This window comes from Neophocaena asiaeorientalis, unplaced genomic scaffold (assembly GCF_003031525.2).
Source record: "Neophocaena asiaeorientalis asiaeorientalis breed wild unplaced genomic scaffold, Neophocaena_asiaeorientalis_V1.1 scaffold110, whole genome shotgun sequence".
In the NCBI taxonomy this organism is placed as follows: domain Eukaryota; kingdom Metazoa; phylum Chordata; class Mammalia; order Artiodactyla; family Phocoenidae; genus Neophocaena; species Neophocaena asiaeorientalis.
In genome coordinates, this window is record NW_020175053.1 from 6,902,474 (window position 1) to 6,917,818 (window position 15,345).

General features: G+C 52.5%; 1 protein-coding gene across 2 annotated transcripts in view; it reads left to right on the forward strand.

Moving 5' to 3' along the window:
- The first annotated feature begins 1,103 nt into the window (after positions 1-1,103).
- MED15 (mediator complex subunit 15) overlaps positions 1,104-15,345 on the forward strand; it is a 57,595-nt gene continuing 43,353 nt past the window's right edge. Inside the window, exons 1-2 of one of the 2 annotated variants that reach the window (XM_024763829.1) lie at positions 1,137-1,254; positions 7,877-7,983. In XM_024763829.1, the coding sequence (XP_024619597.1) occupies positions 7,967-7,983 (17 nt within the window). In that variant the 5' untranslated portion in view covers positions 1,137-1,254; positions 7,877-7,966. Of the gene's footprint in view, positions 1,255-7,876; positions 7,984-15,345 lie in introns of both variants that reach the window. The other variant, XM_024763824.1, reaches the window with a different exon arrangement.

The window sequence follows — 15,345 nt, forward strand, 5'->3', positions numbered from 1 at the left end:
CCACGTGGCTTGTAGGATTCTAGTTCCCCGACCAGGGATCAAACCCAGGCCCTGGCAGTGAAAGCACGTAGTCCCAACCACTGGACAGCCAGGGAATTCCCAGGACAGAATTTTAAAAAATTATTTTAGAAAGAATGAGAGCAAAAATGTTTGAAGCTGTGAACAGCTCTCCTATCAATGCAAAACCTGAAACCTGAGGGCAAGACGGGTCCCTTTGGGGAAACTGCTCACTCCCTCCTCTCCCAATCCCTCCCCCTACTCCTGCCTGGGGCTCAGGGACACGGGGTGGACACAGCCCCTCCTGGGCCAGGCACTTATTAGGCGTCAGTAGGTGCCAGTTCACTTTCTGTGAGGCCCATCTTGGTGACTGTCTATTTAGCACTTGGGGACCTAAGTTGGGCTTAGGATTTTTGTCACCTGCCTTCCCTCCGCAGGGCCACAGAAAGGCCGCATAGGTTCAGTCTGGCAGAACTTTTATCCTCCTAAAAGTATCCTCAGGCTTTAACCCCTGTCCATTCCCGCCTGCCTCCAACTCCCCTGCCTCCTCCACTCAGCAAGTTTGTGCGCTGTCAGCGAGCATCTGGAAGGTGTTCTCCTGTTGGGCCAAACAGGAAAGCCTGTGTCTAAAAATTAACAGTGTGGTTTGGGTTCCTCACATCTCCAACCCCTACAAAATATAGCCATTGGTGGGATATGAGATTCCAAAAGTCTAACGGAGAGAAGCATCGTCTGGTCTCTCTTGGGATGCGGCGCTGGAAGGCAGCCTCAGGGAAGTAGGGCCCGGATCGTGCGGGCACAGCAGGGGCACAGCAGGTGGCTGATAAATATCTCTGATAATCTCTCCACGGCATCCGCTCAGGTAGCGGGCGGCCGCGCGCGGCCTCCCCGACGGGTGTGGATCCCCTGGACTTGCAGGGCCAGCCCCCAGTAGGGCCACAGGCTAGGCACTCGACGAGGTGCAGCCGCCGTCAGCCTCGGGCGGCTAGGAGCGCGGCGGGGGTGGGGCTCCCGGGCGCCTGCGGACTCCATTTCCCACAGGCCCCCGCTCGCGCCCCAGTTCCCACAATCCCCGTTCCGCTTCCGGCACGGCCGAGACGCAGCCGACGGCTTCCGGGTTTGGGCCTGGCGCTGCGGTTGAGGCGGCGGCTGCCGAGCGGGGCTCAGGCGGTGGGAGCGGGGCACCGGCATGGACGTTTCGGGGCAGGAGACCGACTGGCGGAGCGCCGCCTTCCGGCAGAAGCTGGTCAGCCAAATGTGAGTAGGGGCCGAGGCGGCGGCGGCGCGACCCCCGGCCTTCCCCTCAGCCTTCCCTTCCTCATCTTTCCTCTCAGCCCTCCTCGCGGAGGGGGAGGCGCGGCCGGACCGGGGGATTCAGGGCGCCGGATCGCGGGGTACCGGGGCGTGGCCCTCCCCTCTGTCCCCTCCGCTCTCGGCCGCCGCGGTCGCGGGTTAGCGTTCCTGGGCCGAACTCTGCCAGCCGGCGAGCCCCGGCTTCTGAGTCATCGTCCTGAGCTTTCTCATTCGTCATTTGTGTGCTTGGGAGGCAACCTTTCCCCAGCTCTGCGTCCCACTGCGGACGGAGGAGGCCGGGGCCGCCAGTGGCGGCTTCTGCAGGTCTGGGCGCTTTGCGATTCCTCCTCGGAGAAAGCGCCTCGGGGCGAGGGCGGAGGGGGTGGGCAGAAGGGGCGGTGGGGGCGAGAATCTACGGGTGACCCCCCTCCCCCCCGTGGACTTCGCCGGAGGGTGGCAGGAAGAGGTTGTCAGGAAGCGACCTTCGGTCGGGAGTGGGAGTGAAGAGCTGGGGTTGGTGCCTCCTCTTCAGTCTCAGCTGCTGAGACCATCGATGCAGGGGCTGCCGGGCGCCCTGGGCTTCGCGCGCGGAGCTTCCGCTCCTCCGCACCGGCTGCTTGTTGGTTTACTGTCTTCTACCGGGCTTGCCGGACCGGCGAGCTGTGCTGGCGGGGATCAGCCCCTGACCTTGGGGGACGCGCCGCCGCCAAGGCGCAGTTACAGGGCAGGCTTTCTCCTACTGGAATTGACGGTTTGGTTGAGCAGTTGGGGAGTAGGCGGCGAATAAACTGAGTCCCAGAATGATAAGTAGGAGTGTGAAGGGCCATCACTGCAAGCTGAGGAGTGGGGAGCGTGAGTGCCCACCGCGTGGAGGATCTCGTGCTAGGCTGAGTTCTGGGGTTTGAGGAGATGATCGTGCAAGGAGGGCCAGCGGGGGCTAACCCGTTAGCTGTGGGAGTGCCGTGCTGGGGAGATGAGCCTCTATTTGTCATGGGGCCTGCTTTGAGGTGGTGAGATGCCAGAGTTGGGAAGATCCCCTCAGTCCCCGAAGATGGATCAAGAACAGAGGAGAGAGGCCAGTGAGGCCCATTATGAGAGTTTTGAGCTGTTGGGGTCTGGGGACCTGTCGTTCTTCATGCCTGTATTCCCCCTGCTAGAGCACTGTGTGTCACATCGCTCCGTAAAATGGTTGTGGAATGACCTAGTCAGGCAAGAGATTCTAAAGGCCTGCATTAGGCAATGGTAGAAACTGAAAGAAGATGATTCCAGAGAAAGCAGAGAGCGAGCGCAGATGGTCCTTGATGACTAACTGGATGGAGGGGGTGGGGTGCAGCAGTGTGCAAGGAAGGAAGTGGGGAGGAAGGCAGGGAAGCTCTCAGTCCAGTGCAGGCAGTGGGGACTGGAGAGCTAAGCTCCGGGCCCTGCGGTGGAATTGTCTGGGGACAGATGTGCTGATATTGCAGAATCAGTGAATGTTGGAGTTACCAATCGATGAAATCTTGAGGATTGACCTACTTAAGGGCTCTTGTAAGAAAGGCCCCCAGGGCAGAGAGTCCTCTTTGAGGGAGCCCGGAATTTAAGGACGGGAAGAATGAGTTGCCGCCAAAGGAAATGGGGCAGCTGGGGGAGTGTCAGAGGGCTGGGGGGGGCCATTGAAGAGGACCGACTGAGTACTTCTTGATTCAGCCTCCTTCTGCTTCTAGAGAAACTGGGTTCTTTTTTTTTTTTCCAGATTGCTGCTATTACTCTTCTGTTGCTGCCAACAAACTGTGTTGCTTAAAAACAACACAGGTGTATTATCTGACACGTTCTGTAGATCAGAGGTCTAAGTGGGCTCAGCTGAATCTTCTCCTCGGGCTCTTACAGGGCCGAAATCAAGATATTGGCAGGTGCATTTCTTCCTGGAGGCTCTGGGGTAGAATTTGCTTTCAAGCTAATTCAGGTTGTTGGCTAAATTGAGTTCCATGGCGTTGGAAGACTGAGGCGAAATCGTTCCTAACTGGCTGTTAGCCTTTCCAAGGTCAGTCTTTGTTCCCAGAGGCTGCCTCCATTCTCTGTCACACTTTCTATGTGGCCCCCTCCAGCAAGGGTGGGCTCTTCTGCCCCATTTCTCTGCCTTCAACCAGAGAAAATAATTCTCTACTAAAGGCTCAGATTAGATTGAGCCCACCTGGATAATCCAGGATGATGTCCCTACTTTCAAGTCTATAACCTTAATTACATCTGGAAAGGCCCTTCTGCATCTACTGTTGGCGTGTTCCTGGGGTTAAGGCCTGGGCACTTTAGGGAGCCCTTCCGCCTGCCACCACTGGGATGAGCAGTTTCAGAGGCTTTCTGCCTGACATCATGTGGGTGTTCTCAGTTCTCAGATTTGTCTGTTTTCTCTCCAGGTTTCACTTTGAAAGCTGTGATTCTTGGTGCCTTGATTTATTGTGTTCACAGCATTAAAAAAGAAGGTCAGGATACCTGACGTGTTAATTCTGACTTTCTCCAGTGTTTATGCTGTTGTTTAAAGTTGGCCGACTTGGGAAATTTTTTTTTTTTTTTTTGGCCGCACCACATGGCATGTGGGGGATCTTAGTTCCCAGACCAGGGATCAAACCCGTGCCCCCCTGCATTGGAAGCACGGAGTCTTAACCACTGGACTTCCAGGGGAGCCCCTTGGGAAATGTTTTTTTTTTTTTTTTTTGCGGTACGTGGGCCTCTCACTGTTGTGGCCTCTCCCGTTGCGGAGCACAGGGTCCGGACGCGCAGGCTCAGCGGCCATGGCTCACGGGCCCAGCCGCTCTGCGGCATGTGGGATCTTCCCGGACCGGGGCACGAACCCGCGTCCCCTGCATCGGCAGGCGGACTCTCAACCACTGCGCCACCAGGGAAGCCCCTTGGGAAATGTTTTGAACCGAGGTAATTTACAGTTGAATGAGGGAAGCCAAGCGAAGACCTGGGAAGTTTCAGTGGGAGGGGGCTCCCTGTCCTCACCTCACTCTTGAGTAGCTCCCGAGAGAATAGGCTGAATAAACGGCTCCTGGCTTCCACTGAGGAAAAGCAGTTTGGAGTTGGGGCTGGTTAGGAGGGCCCTTGAAGGGACTCTAGTGCAGCCTCTTCTTAGCCCTGCACTGCCTCTGCCTCCTCTGGGCCTCCCTGAACTTCTGCCTCCACTCACTGATCACTGCCCTGCTTGCTGACAACCCATCAGTGACTGTCCTCAGAGTCCGAACAGAGCTCCAGATGTCCCCCCCACCCCCACCCCAGCCTGGCCTAGCCACCTGCTCTCATACCCCCACCCCGTTCCACCCTCTCTGGTCTTTCAGCTTCTTGAGCATTCCAAATTCTTTCTTTGTTCTCTCCCTTTAAACAATTTGTTATCGAGTATTTAAGATATTCCACAATGGGTAGACTTCCCCTCACTGTATTCATGACTAGTTCCTTTTCCTCATTGACATGTCTGCTTAAATATTAAATACTCAAGATCTTTTTCTGCCCACCCTGCCTAAAGTGGGTCACCCCCGATATCTTGTATCTCAGCCCCTTTGAGTTTCCTGTAAGACTCCAATCCTATGAAACATGGCACCTGGCGTATAAACCACTTGCTGAAGAGTGCAAGAGTAGATATTTTCCTGGGTGTTGTGTGTGCCACCTTCTCAATGACAGTGGCCTTCATTACCTGCGCCAGCATCCATTGTGAAGCTTGGGAACACCTACTTTCTCCACGTGTGAGCTGAGTGACCTTGCATACGTCACCTTTCTGGGTCATCTCCCTCATCCATGCGAAGGCAGGAGTCCAGTCTGTCTCACAGGGGTGGTGGGAGGGAAAAGGAAGAGACCTCCACTCACACTCTAGCAGAGGGCTCGGGACTCAGTGATGTGTCCCCTGACGCCCCCTCCCCCGGCCCTGGCAGGAGAAGGAGCCTTGTGGAGTGAAGGTGGAACCTTTGAGTCTGGTTAGGGGATTGATGACACGGGAGCCTCTGGGGAGGGTAGTTGTGAAACTCTTGGTGGGTTCAGATGGGCTTTTTGTGGAACATCCACTTTCCCTGCAGGACCACAGGAGCAGCCCCCCTTAGAGCCCCTGAGCTGGTCATTGTGGGCCTTGGGCCTGCCTCCTGGGTTGTTGGGTTAGTGTTGAGCACGCGTGTCTGGTTTGTCAGCTCCCGGAGAACATGTGTGTGTGAGAAGTGAGCAGCGCCTCGTATGCCATGGGGTTGGCGAACGGTGAATACATAAAAGGACCACCTTGATCATCTCTTCCCATCTTAGTCTTGAGACTTTTGTACCTCCCACCCCTCAGTACAGCAGATTGCATCTTAAGGCGTGGAGTAAATGTCTGGTGGGCTGAACAGATTGTAAGGGGAGGACACAGTTGGGGAGGGCAGCCCTGATCAGGGTTCCAGTCAGGGGCCACAAAGGGCTGAGGGAGTGTGGAGCAGAGTGAGGGCGGACCGGTCAGCTGCCTCTTCTGCCAAGGACCCCTAGGGAGGTGTGAGCTCCAGGTCAGGAACCTAGGAGGTGTGGAAATTTCAGCCTAGACCAGAAGGAGAAAGTCGAGTGCTATTTAGCCAGAAACAAAATAAAACAAAGCAAAAAAGCAGAAGAGAACAGACAACGAAACAGCAACTTCCAAGGGTCTGGAGAGGTCTTCAGAAGGACAGGGAGTGTCCTGAAACTTGCATGTCCGGATCCTGCCTGTGGCTTGTGGTCCCTCCCACGGGCAGAAGCCACTGAGTCTTGGCCGACCCTTTTCTGTGGCTTAGCCCACGCAGGCCTCCGAACAGCCCTGTGCCTCCCTGGTGTGACTCTGGCCCTTGTTCTCCAGCGGGGAAGCTGCTGAGCCCACCGCTTTCTTCATCGCTCAGTTGTCATCCACGTGACTGGGCTGATGTCCGTGTACAGCCCAGCTCCAGAATGTCTGTGCCCTGAGGCCAGGGGCCCTGTCTGGTCACCACAAGTCCCAGCGAAGAAACTAGAAAGTGATTGGTGAGACACTGACTTCAGAGTCCTGACCCTTGTCTCTACTGCCCCAGGCCAGGAGTGACAGTGACATGAGGGGATGGGAGCCCTCCGTCATCCAGGGTTTTCTCAACAGCAGCGACAACTGCAGCTGAAACGTGGGGGTGTGCTGTGCACCCTGCTGCAGGAGTTGTTGTGTTGGCTCACCCACTGTCTTTGTGCTGGCCCTGAGAGTGGGCGGGCGCACTTGTTACTCCCATGTAGGGTGAGGAAACTGAGGCATGGATGCGTGTCACAGAGGAGTGCTTGCTGAACCGTAGCAGGACTGGCGAGGCAAACCACTTTTTCACCTGAAAGAGTGGTCACACCTCTTTTGGGGAAGCGGGGAGATGGCCCTGGAAGTTAACCCAAGCCATGTGCACTGAGAGAGCCCATTGGAGGAGCTGCTGCCAGTAGGCATCCTGTTGGCAGTTTTAGCAACTCCCCATGGGTCACTGGGTCCCAAAGGGTGGCAGGCCCCTCTGCTGCAGTTGGCACAACACTGCTGGCACAGCACCGCAAGCCCCGGCTGATCTTTGGCCTCTGCACAGGCTGCAGCCAGTCCCCAGCCACACCAGCATCCTTTCATAGGTGACCCTACCCCCCTACCAGCTGCATCCCTTACATCCATTCCTGGTCAGAAGTCTTCCAGCTGTTACTGCCATTCCTGACCTTGTGGCTATGGCTGGTCCAGGACCCATGGTGGGTGGGAAGGACCATGACCACATGATTATCTTCCTGACCTGGTCATGAAGGGCAAGGGGTACCTGCCCCTGAAAAGCATTCCTCAGGGCAGTGATATTGGTTATGTACCTAGAGGGTCGATTTCTAAAGGAATTCTGCTGGATTTTAAAAAATTCAATATGGATCATAGGACCGAGTAGTTTAAAGACCCCATGCCTGTGCGTTCACCACTCAGCTTCAAGTTGTCAACTCTTGCTTCATGGACTCCATCCTCTTTCTCCAGTCACTTTGATGCCCAGAATGTGTGCATGGCAGCCTGTGGATTCAGCCCTGAGCCAGGATCCCTCCTCCAGGGTCTGCACCTGCCTGCTGCCCCCACCATGCCAGGCTGCCCCAGATCCTCACAGGAGCCCCGTTCTTGACCTGGTCGCCCTGCCTCCTGCTTGTTCCCCTGCCTGAGAGACCTGTCCTTCCCGTGGCTGAGCGTTTGCAGTCCTATCCCACTCGCCCTCCCAGGACACCTAGCCACCCACCATGCCCCTCTCTTTACCCATGCTCTGTTACCGGTTTGCATCTGAATTGTTTGAACACTTGTTTCCCCCAGTCTGAACCCCTCGTGGCAGGGACACTACAAGAGTTTCTGAATCAGAGTTGATTCCTGCCTCTCCAAGAGTGACGGTGAGCCAGCCTGATGGGCCCTCACCTCAGAGTTGGAGAAAGTCATAGCACCGCGCATGCAGGGATGCTGGCAAACTGGCATCCTCAGGAGCCGTGGAACATGGGGTACAGGCTGAGTTCGTTAAATAGACATCTTTGGCTGGTTATCTGAGTGATTTTAATTTTCTTTGTAATTTTTATTATATATATGTATGTGTGTCGCTTGTTAACAGTAAACATGTATTTCTTTCATAATCAGAAATCTTTTGAAGGAAAGGTAGACCCTGTCTACAGATGAGGAGGAGGTGAGCCGTGGTCACAGGCAGCTGCCATAAGGTGGAAAGTCGCCATGTGCTTTGTGTCACGGTGGGTGTCCTCCGTCGCCTGGGCCAGGTGCCAGCACAGCCGTTCTTTCCACCCCTGCTAAGCAGCATTCTGCTTTCCATCTGAAATTACCTTTCCAGCTGACCCTCCCTCTGTGCTGGTGGGAGAGCCCCAGCCAGACACTCCTGCTGCACGTCAGGCCCTCTGGCTGCAGACACGGCTGGCTTGCCCTCTGTCATTCTTTCTCTGCCCTGTCAGAGGTCTGGTCTTGGCCTCATTCCCTCCTCATGACCCTGATGGCTCAGCCCACAGTGGTCCCTAATTCCTCTTGAGTTTGTAGAGCCCTTGTTGGATGCATCCTGGCATGAACTGAACAGATGAACTCCTTTTTGATCTTTTTACACTCATTATTATTTTTTTGCCTTGCCAACAGTATTATAAATTTGTTGAGTGCAGGACCTGGTCGTACACTTCTGCATCCCAGTGAGCTCCTAGCATGGTGCCTTGTCTTAGGTGAGGGATGCAGGGTAATTGCAGGGAGCGTTGTGGAAAGCAATGCTGAGCCTTTTTTTTTTTTTGATTGAGACATTCATCTAAAGACAGGGGAGTTCAGGGTGTTACTAGATGGTTCTGTTTAACAGATAAGCGAATGGGTACCTGATCCCGGAGACAGAGGAGGATGCGTTAGGAGCCCAGGCATAATTATCTCGAAACCACAACCCCGTGAGGGAGGGATGTTCCCCTCCACTTTAATAAGGTATCTCTTGGGACTTCTCTGGCGGTCCAGTGGTTATGACTCTGAGCTTTCCCTGCTGAGGGCACAGGTTCAATCCCTGGTCTGGGAACTAAGATCCCTCAAGCTGCAGTGGTCAAAAATAAGGAGTCTCTTGCTAACCTAGGCGGGGCCTGTTAGTAACCGTTCCTGATTGAATGAGTTAAGTATCCAAGGAGGAGTAACTTATTTGGGACAGTGAGTCCTTGGAGGAGACATTTGACCTTACTTTGAGCTTTTTTTTCCGAGACCGTTTTTTCAGACATACAGAGTTGCAGGGACAGAGCAGAGCGCTCTGGCGTGCTCTCCCTCTGTTCACCGGTTCTCTCACATGGCTCTGTGCTCAGGCTTGGCGAGTAGCAGCTGGGTGCTGTCTGGCTTCCTCCCCTGGACATGGTTTCCTCCAGCTCTGCCTGGGACTCAGGCGGTGGGGTGGGGGCGGGTAGGGACCAGGGCTGAGGTGTGGCCTGGCTGCAGGTCAGCCTTTGTGCCCAGCCACTTGGCATCCAGTCCAGGAGAGGGGTGGCAAGGCGGGCAGGGGCAGAAGGCCCTGCGTGGGGACTTCTGCTCTCTGAAGCCTGTGCACCCCTTGCTCCTTCCAGTGCAGGCTCCTGGGGGTGTGGGGGCAGTGCTTGTTGCTTCAGAAATGGCTCATTCCCATCCCCGCTGTCTCCTGTTCTCTCCCTCTTTCCAACTTCCTTTCCATCCTCATCAGAGGTGCAGTGTGAGGAAGTGATCTGGCTGCTGGGTGTGGGCTGGAGCCCCTGATATAAAGTGGAGAGAATGCCAGCTTTGCCCTGCGAGGCCCTTTTGGGCCACCGCAGGCCCTTCACACCCATCGGGTTGCTGTGAGTCATGCCAGGGAGGATTCAGGTCTGAGACTGTGCAGCGGGAAATCCCTGCCAGGGGTTCAGGGTTGGAATTCAGACCCCAGACCATTGGAGTCCAAACCCGAGGGTGGGGCTGGGGCAGGTTCTGGGGCCAGGCTCAAGGGCCCTCACCAGGGTCCCATAGTGTTTCTTTGTATTAAAGTAAAGCCCACCCATGCAGTGAGCGGCCCGAGGACACGTGTCACCGTGAAAATGCCCACCAGCTGCCCAGACTGCATCCTGAACAGGCCCAGCACCCTGTGCTGCCGGTGCAGCCCCTGCCCCACTCTCCTGACTTCCGGGCCATGGAGACGTTTGTTCCAGAATTTCCTGTCGCTGGAATCCCAAGCTTTGCAACCCTGGGTCTGGGCTTTTCCGTTCAGAGTCACGTGTGTGACGTTTGTCCTCGTAGGTAGCAGGTTCTTATTTATGCCGATATTCCACTGCATGACCGCGCCCCCCACCCCCACCCCCGGTACTGCCCTGTTGTGCGTTTGACAGACATTGGGGTTAGTTCCAGTTGTTGGCTGTGTGAACACTGCACCAGGGCCGCTTTGGGTCCTGTCTCCTGTGAGTACAGTACTCGCCCTCTGGGCTCTGACCCCAGGGCTAGGTGCAGGGGTGGCCTTCAGCTTCAGCACCGTCTGGAAAATGATTTTCCCAGGTGATGCCAGTTGACATTCCCACCAGCCACGTGGGGGAATTGCCCTTGTTAGACATCTTTGCCAACACCCAATGTTGTCAAGGAAGCTGCCTTCATAACAAGCACTTTGTTAATTGTTAATACGCACTCAGATTGATCCACCGGGTGCAGAGACAGTAGGAGTGGAAGGGATGGCTTAGGAGGGACAGATCTGTCAGAAAGGAAGCTGCAGAATTGGGTGACCGTGTGAGGGAGGCGAGCCCTGATCCTGTGCTAATTTCTGAGAGGTGAGTGCAATGTGACGAAGTGCAGGGTGTGTGGAGTGTCAACCCTCTGGAGGGGAGAAGTCCAGCTGCCTGTGGGAGAAGCAGGGAGCAGACCTGGAAGAGCGTCAGCTGCAGGAGTGCCTCGTTGGGGCCCCAAGGGGCATGTGGGTGGAGCGGAGGGAGAGGATGTGGGTGCAGGGAAGCCAGTCCCGGCAGCGCCAGCACGTCTCCACCTCCTGTTTCAGTCAGTGTGTTCCGGGCTGGTGGGTGCGGTACTTCATTCTCTTCAGATATTGTTGCAGATGATTTCAAAACAGGAGGGTATTTTCTGTGATCTCTCTGCTCAGAGATGGCTGTTGCTGACATTTTGATCTCTTTCCTCCAGTCCTGTTTCTTTGGGCATATGACTTGATGTGTATGTATTTTAAATATGCCAACACACACGCAGACCCATGTTTCTTAAGTGGAATTAGACTCTGAGTTCAGGTTTGAGTGGTGGCTTTCTCACCGCCAAGGTTCATCCCCTGGGGGGACTCTGGCTGGGACTTGTGTGCCCATGGCCCAGGTTCACATGAGACTGGACACAGCAAGTCTTCTGGTGGATAGGACTCTTCCACATAGTCTGGCTCTGTCTGGGTGGGGAGGGACTGGACCGACCTCTGGTTATGGGAACAGGTTTTGTGAGACTTATCAGTTCCCACTTTCTGAGGCCCAAGCTCTCTAGGCCGAGGGAGACTCGGAGTGCATGGTTGCTCCCCGTGTGATGGCCCAGAGGGCCCTACTGCAGGGCACTCTTGGGAGTGAGCCTCCTTCAGGCATCTCTGCACAGTCATCCTGTGTGCTTGAGATAACTCTTTTATTTCCTATCTTGTTAAAAGTTCCGTTATGGACTTTTCCAAACATTCACAGAAGTAGGGATAATGGAAGTATGGTCTCCCAGCTACTTGGAGAGTTAGCATCACAATGGCCAGTGTTTCACCCATCCCTTTCCACCCCGTCCTGGACTGTCTTCAGTCACTTCCTAGATACCGTATGATTTTCACTGCTGGGACTCGAGTGCAGACCTCTGGAAGATAGAGCTTTCCTCCCCTGAAATATTTTACAAAGTCACGTGAGATAAGCATTTTAATAAGCTCTTGGGTTGGTAGAGTCTGTCCTTAACCACGTGGTTGCCCAGTGGTGAGTGGGACACGCTCAGGGCTGGAACCTGGGGAGCCACAGTGGTCCAAGGCCTGGAGCCCAGAGGCCACTGCCTGGATGGATCAAGAGGTCTTTCCAGCATCCTGGTTCTGTTGTGGTCAAACCCGCAGAATGGAGAAAATGATGATACTTGTGTAGCTTCTGTAGCTCAAATAATGACATATGCTTTAAGAGCAGCGGTAGCGTCTTTAGGTGTTGTTCTTTCATTGATCTAATTCGTCGAGGGTTGAGAAATCTTGCAAGCAGAAATTGGAGAGCTTAAATGGATAAGAAAGTGAAGAGAAAGAGAACAGGAAGGGCTCATAGTCTGGGATGTAGTTTGGCAAACAGGCTTCCAGCTGCAGTGAGGTGAAGCAGGCTCCCTGAGTTAAGGACAGGTAGTTTGCTCTGGTTGCAGTTGGTGACTAAACCATCTGTGTCTCATCATTTCCTCACTCCGAGCTGAAGCCACCTGGGTGCTGGGGCAGGCTCGAGAGAAGACCCCCGTCGGCTGTCTGAGTCCCGGGGAAGCTGCCTGTCCCGTGGGGGGCGGTGTGCGATGGCCCCTCTCGGGTCGGTGCCTCTGACCACACTCTGGCCAGGGGGTCCTGGGAGAACTGCAGAATGCTGGGGCAGGTGGGTGGGGGCACTGCTGATGGAGCGGAGCTTCCTGTCTCTGCGTGGACTGAGTTGGGAAGGCATAGAAAGGCGAAGGCGGCCTTTCTTCATAGCTGATGTTCCTTGAATATTTCTTTATGGCAGAGTCAGTGGCACACTCTTTAGGTGCATTTTGTCATTTGATTTTTAAAAAAATTTATTTATTTTAATTATTTGTTTTGGCTGTGTTGGGTCTTCATTGCTGTACACAGGCTTTCTCTAGGGGCTACTTTTCTTTGAGGTGCGTGGGCTTCTCATTGCAGTGGCTTCTCTCGTTGCGGAGCATGGGCTTTAGGTGCGCAGGCTTCAGTAGCTGTGGCTCGCGGGCTTGTTAGTTGCTCCGCGGCATGTGGGATCTTCCCAGACCAGGGCTCGAACCTGTGTCCCCTGCATTGGCAGGCAGATTCTTAACTACTGCGCCACCAGGGAAGTCCCTATCATTTGATTTTTATCAAACTAATATTTGTGCATAAATTTTAAAAGTCAAGGACTGATAACAACTTACAGGAGACTGCGGTGGTCCCGACTCACTGTGTCCTCCCCTTGACTCGGGGCTTTCTTTTCTGGCCGGGGCTTTCTTTTCTGGCCGGTGTCCGTGGTTCTAAGTCAAATGCACACACGGGTCATCACGGTGATGAGTTTCTGATTATCTGTTGACTTTCTCTGGGAACGCAGCTGTTATCTCTGCCTCTCCCTTGTCCACCAGTGTTTCAGCTTCTGGGTAAATGGGTAATGAACGCTAATGTTTAGGGCCACATGGACAGATGTTCACAGCCAAACACAGTGGCAGACTGTGATGGTTTTCACTCCCTGGGAAAAACATGCTTTCTTAGAAATGTGCCTAGAGTTCTGTGTGCCTGTGGCTGAGTCTTCCTCTGTCTTCAGTCACCTCTCAGTGCAGTTATCACAAGCTTGGTGCTGCTGGGCTGTCTGTCCTTCTGCACCTCCCTTCTGGAGGCCTCAAGGGTGAGGCCCTCTCAGGGGCTTGTCTCCTGCAGGGCTCCAGTGTTGGGGTTCTTGCTTCCTGTATCCTGGGTTTTCTTCTTTTTGGTTCACTGCCTTGTTCTACCAGCTTCCAGGAAAGGGGCTCCAGGGAGGCCATGTCAGTTTGGATGCATGTAGACTTCTAGGGCGGAGGTGCTTCCTCAAGGATTGAGAAGCCTCTCCTGCTGCTTTCTTCCCTCCAGGGCTGGCCTGTTGCTTCTCCTCTCAGGTGAGTTTTGGGCGACTTGCCTTACTCCCAAAACTCACGGCGTGCTTCAGGGGAAGTCCCTTCAGTCATTTCCCAGGGAGTCCTGTTTCCTCCATGCCCTGTATTCACTCTCCCACCATGTCTTTAAAGCTGGCCCTTTGACCTTCTTTTTTTTTTTTTTTGAATTTTATTTAATTAATTTTTTTATACAGCAGGTTCATTTTATCCATTCGTCTGTTGATGGGCATTTAGGTTGCTTCCATGACCTGGCTATTGTAAATAGTGCTGCAGTGAACATTGGGGTGCATGTGTCTTTTTGAATTATGGTTTTCTCTGGGTATATGCCCAGTAGTGGGATTACTGGGTCATATGGTAATTCTATTTTTAGATTTTTAAGGAACACGGATCATTGTGTTTTCATTGTAATTTGTCTCTAGGTATTTTTTTATTTCCTCTTTGATTTCTTCAGTGATCTCTTGCTTATTTAGTAACGTATTGTTTAACCTCCATATGTTTGTATTTTTTATATTTTCTTCCCTGTAATTGATTTCTAATCTCATAATGTTGTGGTTGGGAAAGATGCTTGATATGATTTCAGTTTTCTTAAATTTACTGAGGCTTGATTTGTGACCCAAGATGTGACCTATCCTGGAGAATGTTCCATGTGCACTTGAGAAGAAAGTATAATCTGCTGTTTTTGGATGGTATGTCCTATAAATATCAATTAAATCTATCTGGCCTATTGTGTCATTTAAAGCTTGTGTTTCCTTATTAATTTTCTGTATGGATGATCTGTCCATTGGTGTAAGTGAGGTGTTAAGAGGCCCCCACTATTATTGTGTTACTGTCGATTTCCTCTTTTATAGCTGTTAGCAGTTGCCTTATGTATTGAGGTGCTCCTGTGTTGGGTGCATATATATTTATAATTGTTATATCTTCTTCTTGGATTGATCCCTTGATCATTATGTAGTGTCCTTCCTTGTCTCTTATAACATTCTTTATTTTAAAGTCTATTTTATCTGATATGAGTATTGCTACTCCAGCTTTCTTTTGATTTCCATTTGCATGGAATATCTTTTTCCATCCCCTCACTTTCACTCTGTATCTGTCCCTAGGTCTGAAGTGGTTCTCTTGTAGACAGCATATATATGGGTCTTGTTTTTGTGTCCATTCAGTGAACCTGTATCTTTTGATTGGAGCATTTAATCCATTCACATTTAAAGTAATTATTGATATATGTTCCTATTACCATTTTCTTAATTGTTATGGGTTTGTTTTTGTAGGTCCTTTTCTTCTCTTGTGTTTCCCACTTAGAGAAGTTCCTTTAGCATTTGAATCCTTTTAATGTGTTGTTGGACTCTGTTTGCTAGTATTTTGTTGAGGATTTTTGCATTTATAGTCGTCAGTGATATTGGTTGGTAATTTTCTTTATTTGTAGGATCTTTATCTGGTTTTGGTATTAGGGTGATGGTGACCTCATAGAATGAGATCTTTAATTTTTGTCAGTTTGATTACTGTGTGTCTCGGCATGTTTTTCCTTGGATTTATCCTGCCTAGGACTCTGTGTGCTTCCTGGACTTGGGTGGCTATTTCCTTTCCCATGTTAGGGAAGCTTTCGACTATAATCTCTTCAAATATTTTCTCGGGTCCTTTCTCTTTCTCTTCTCCTTCTGGGACCCCCTATATTGTGGATGTTGTTGTGTTTAATGTTGTCCCAGAGGTCTCTTAAGCTGTCTTAATTTCTTTTCATTCTTTTTTCTTTATTCTGTTCTGTGGCAGTGAATTCCACCATTCTGTCTTCCAGGTCACTTGTCTGTTCTTCTGCG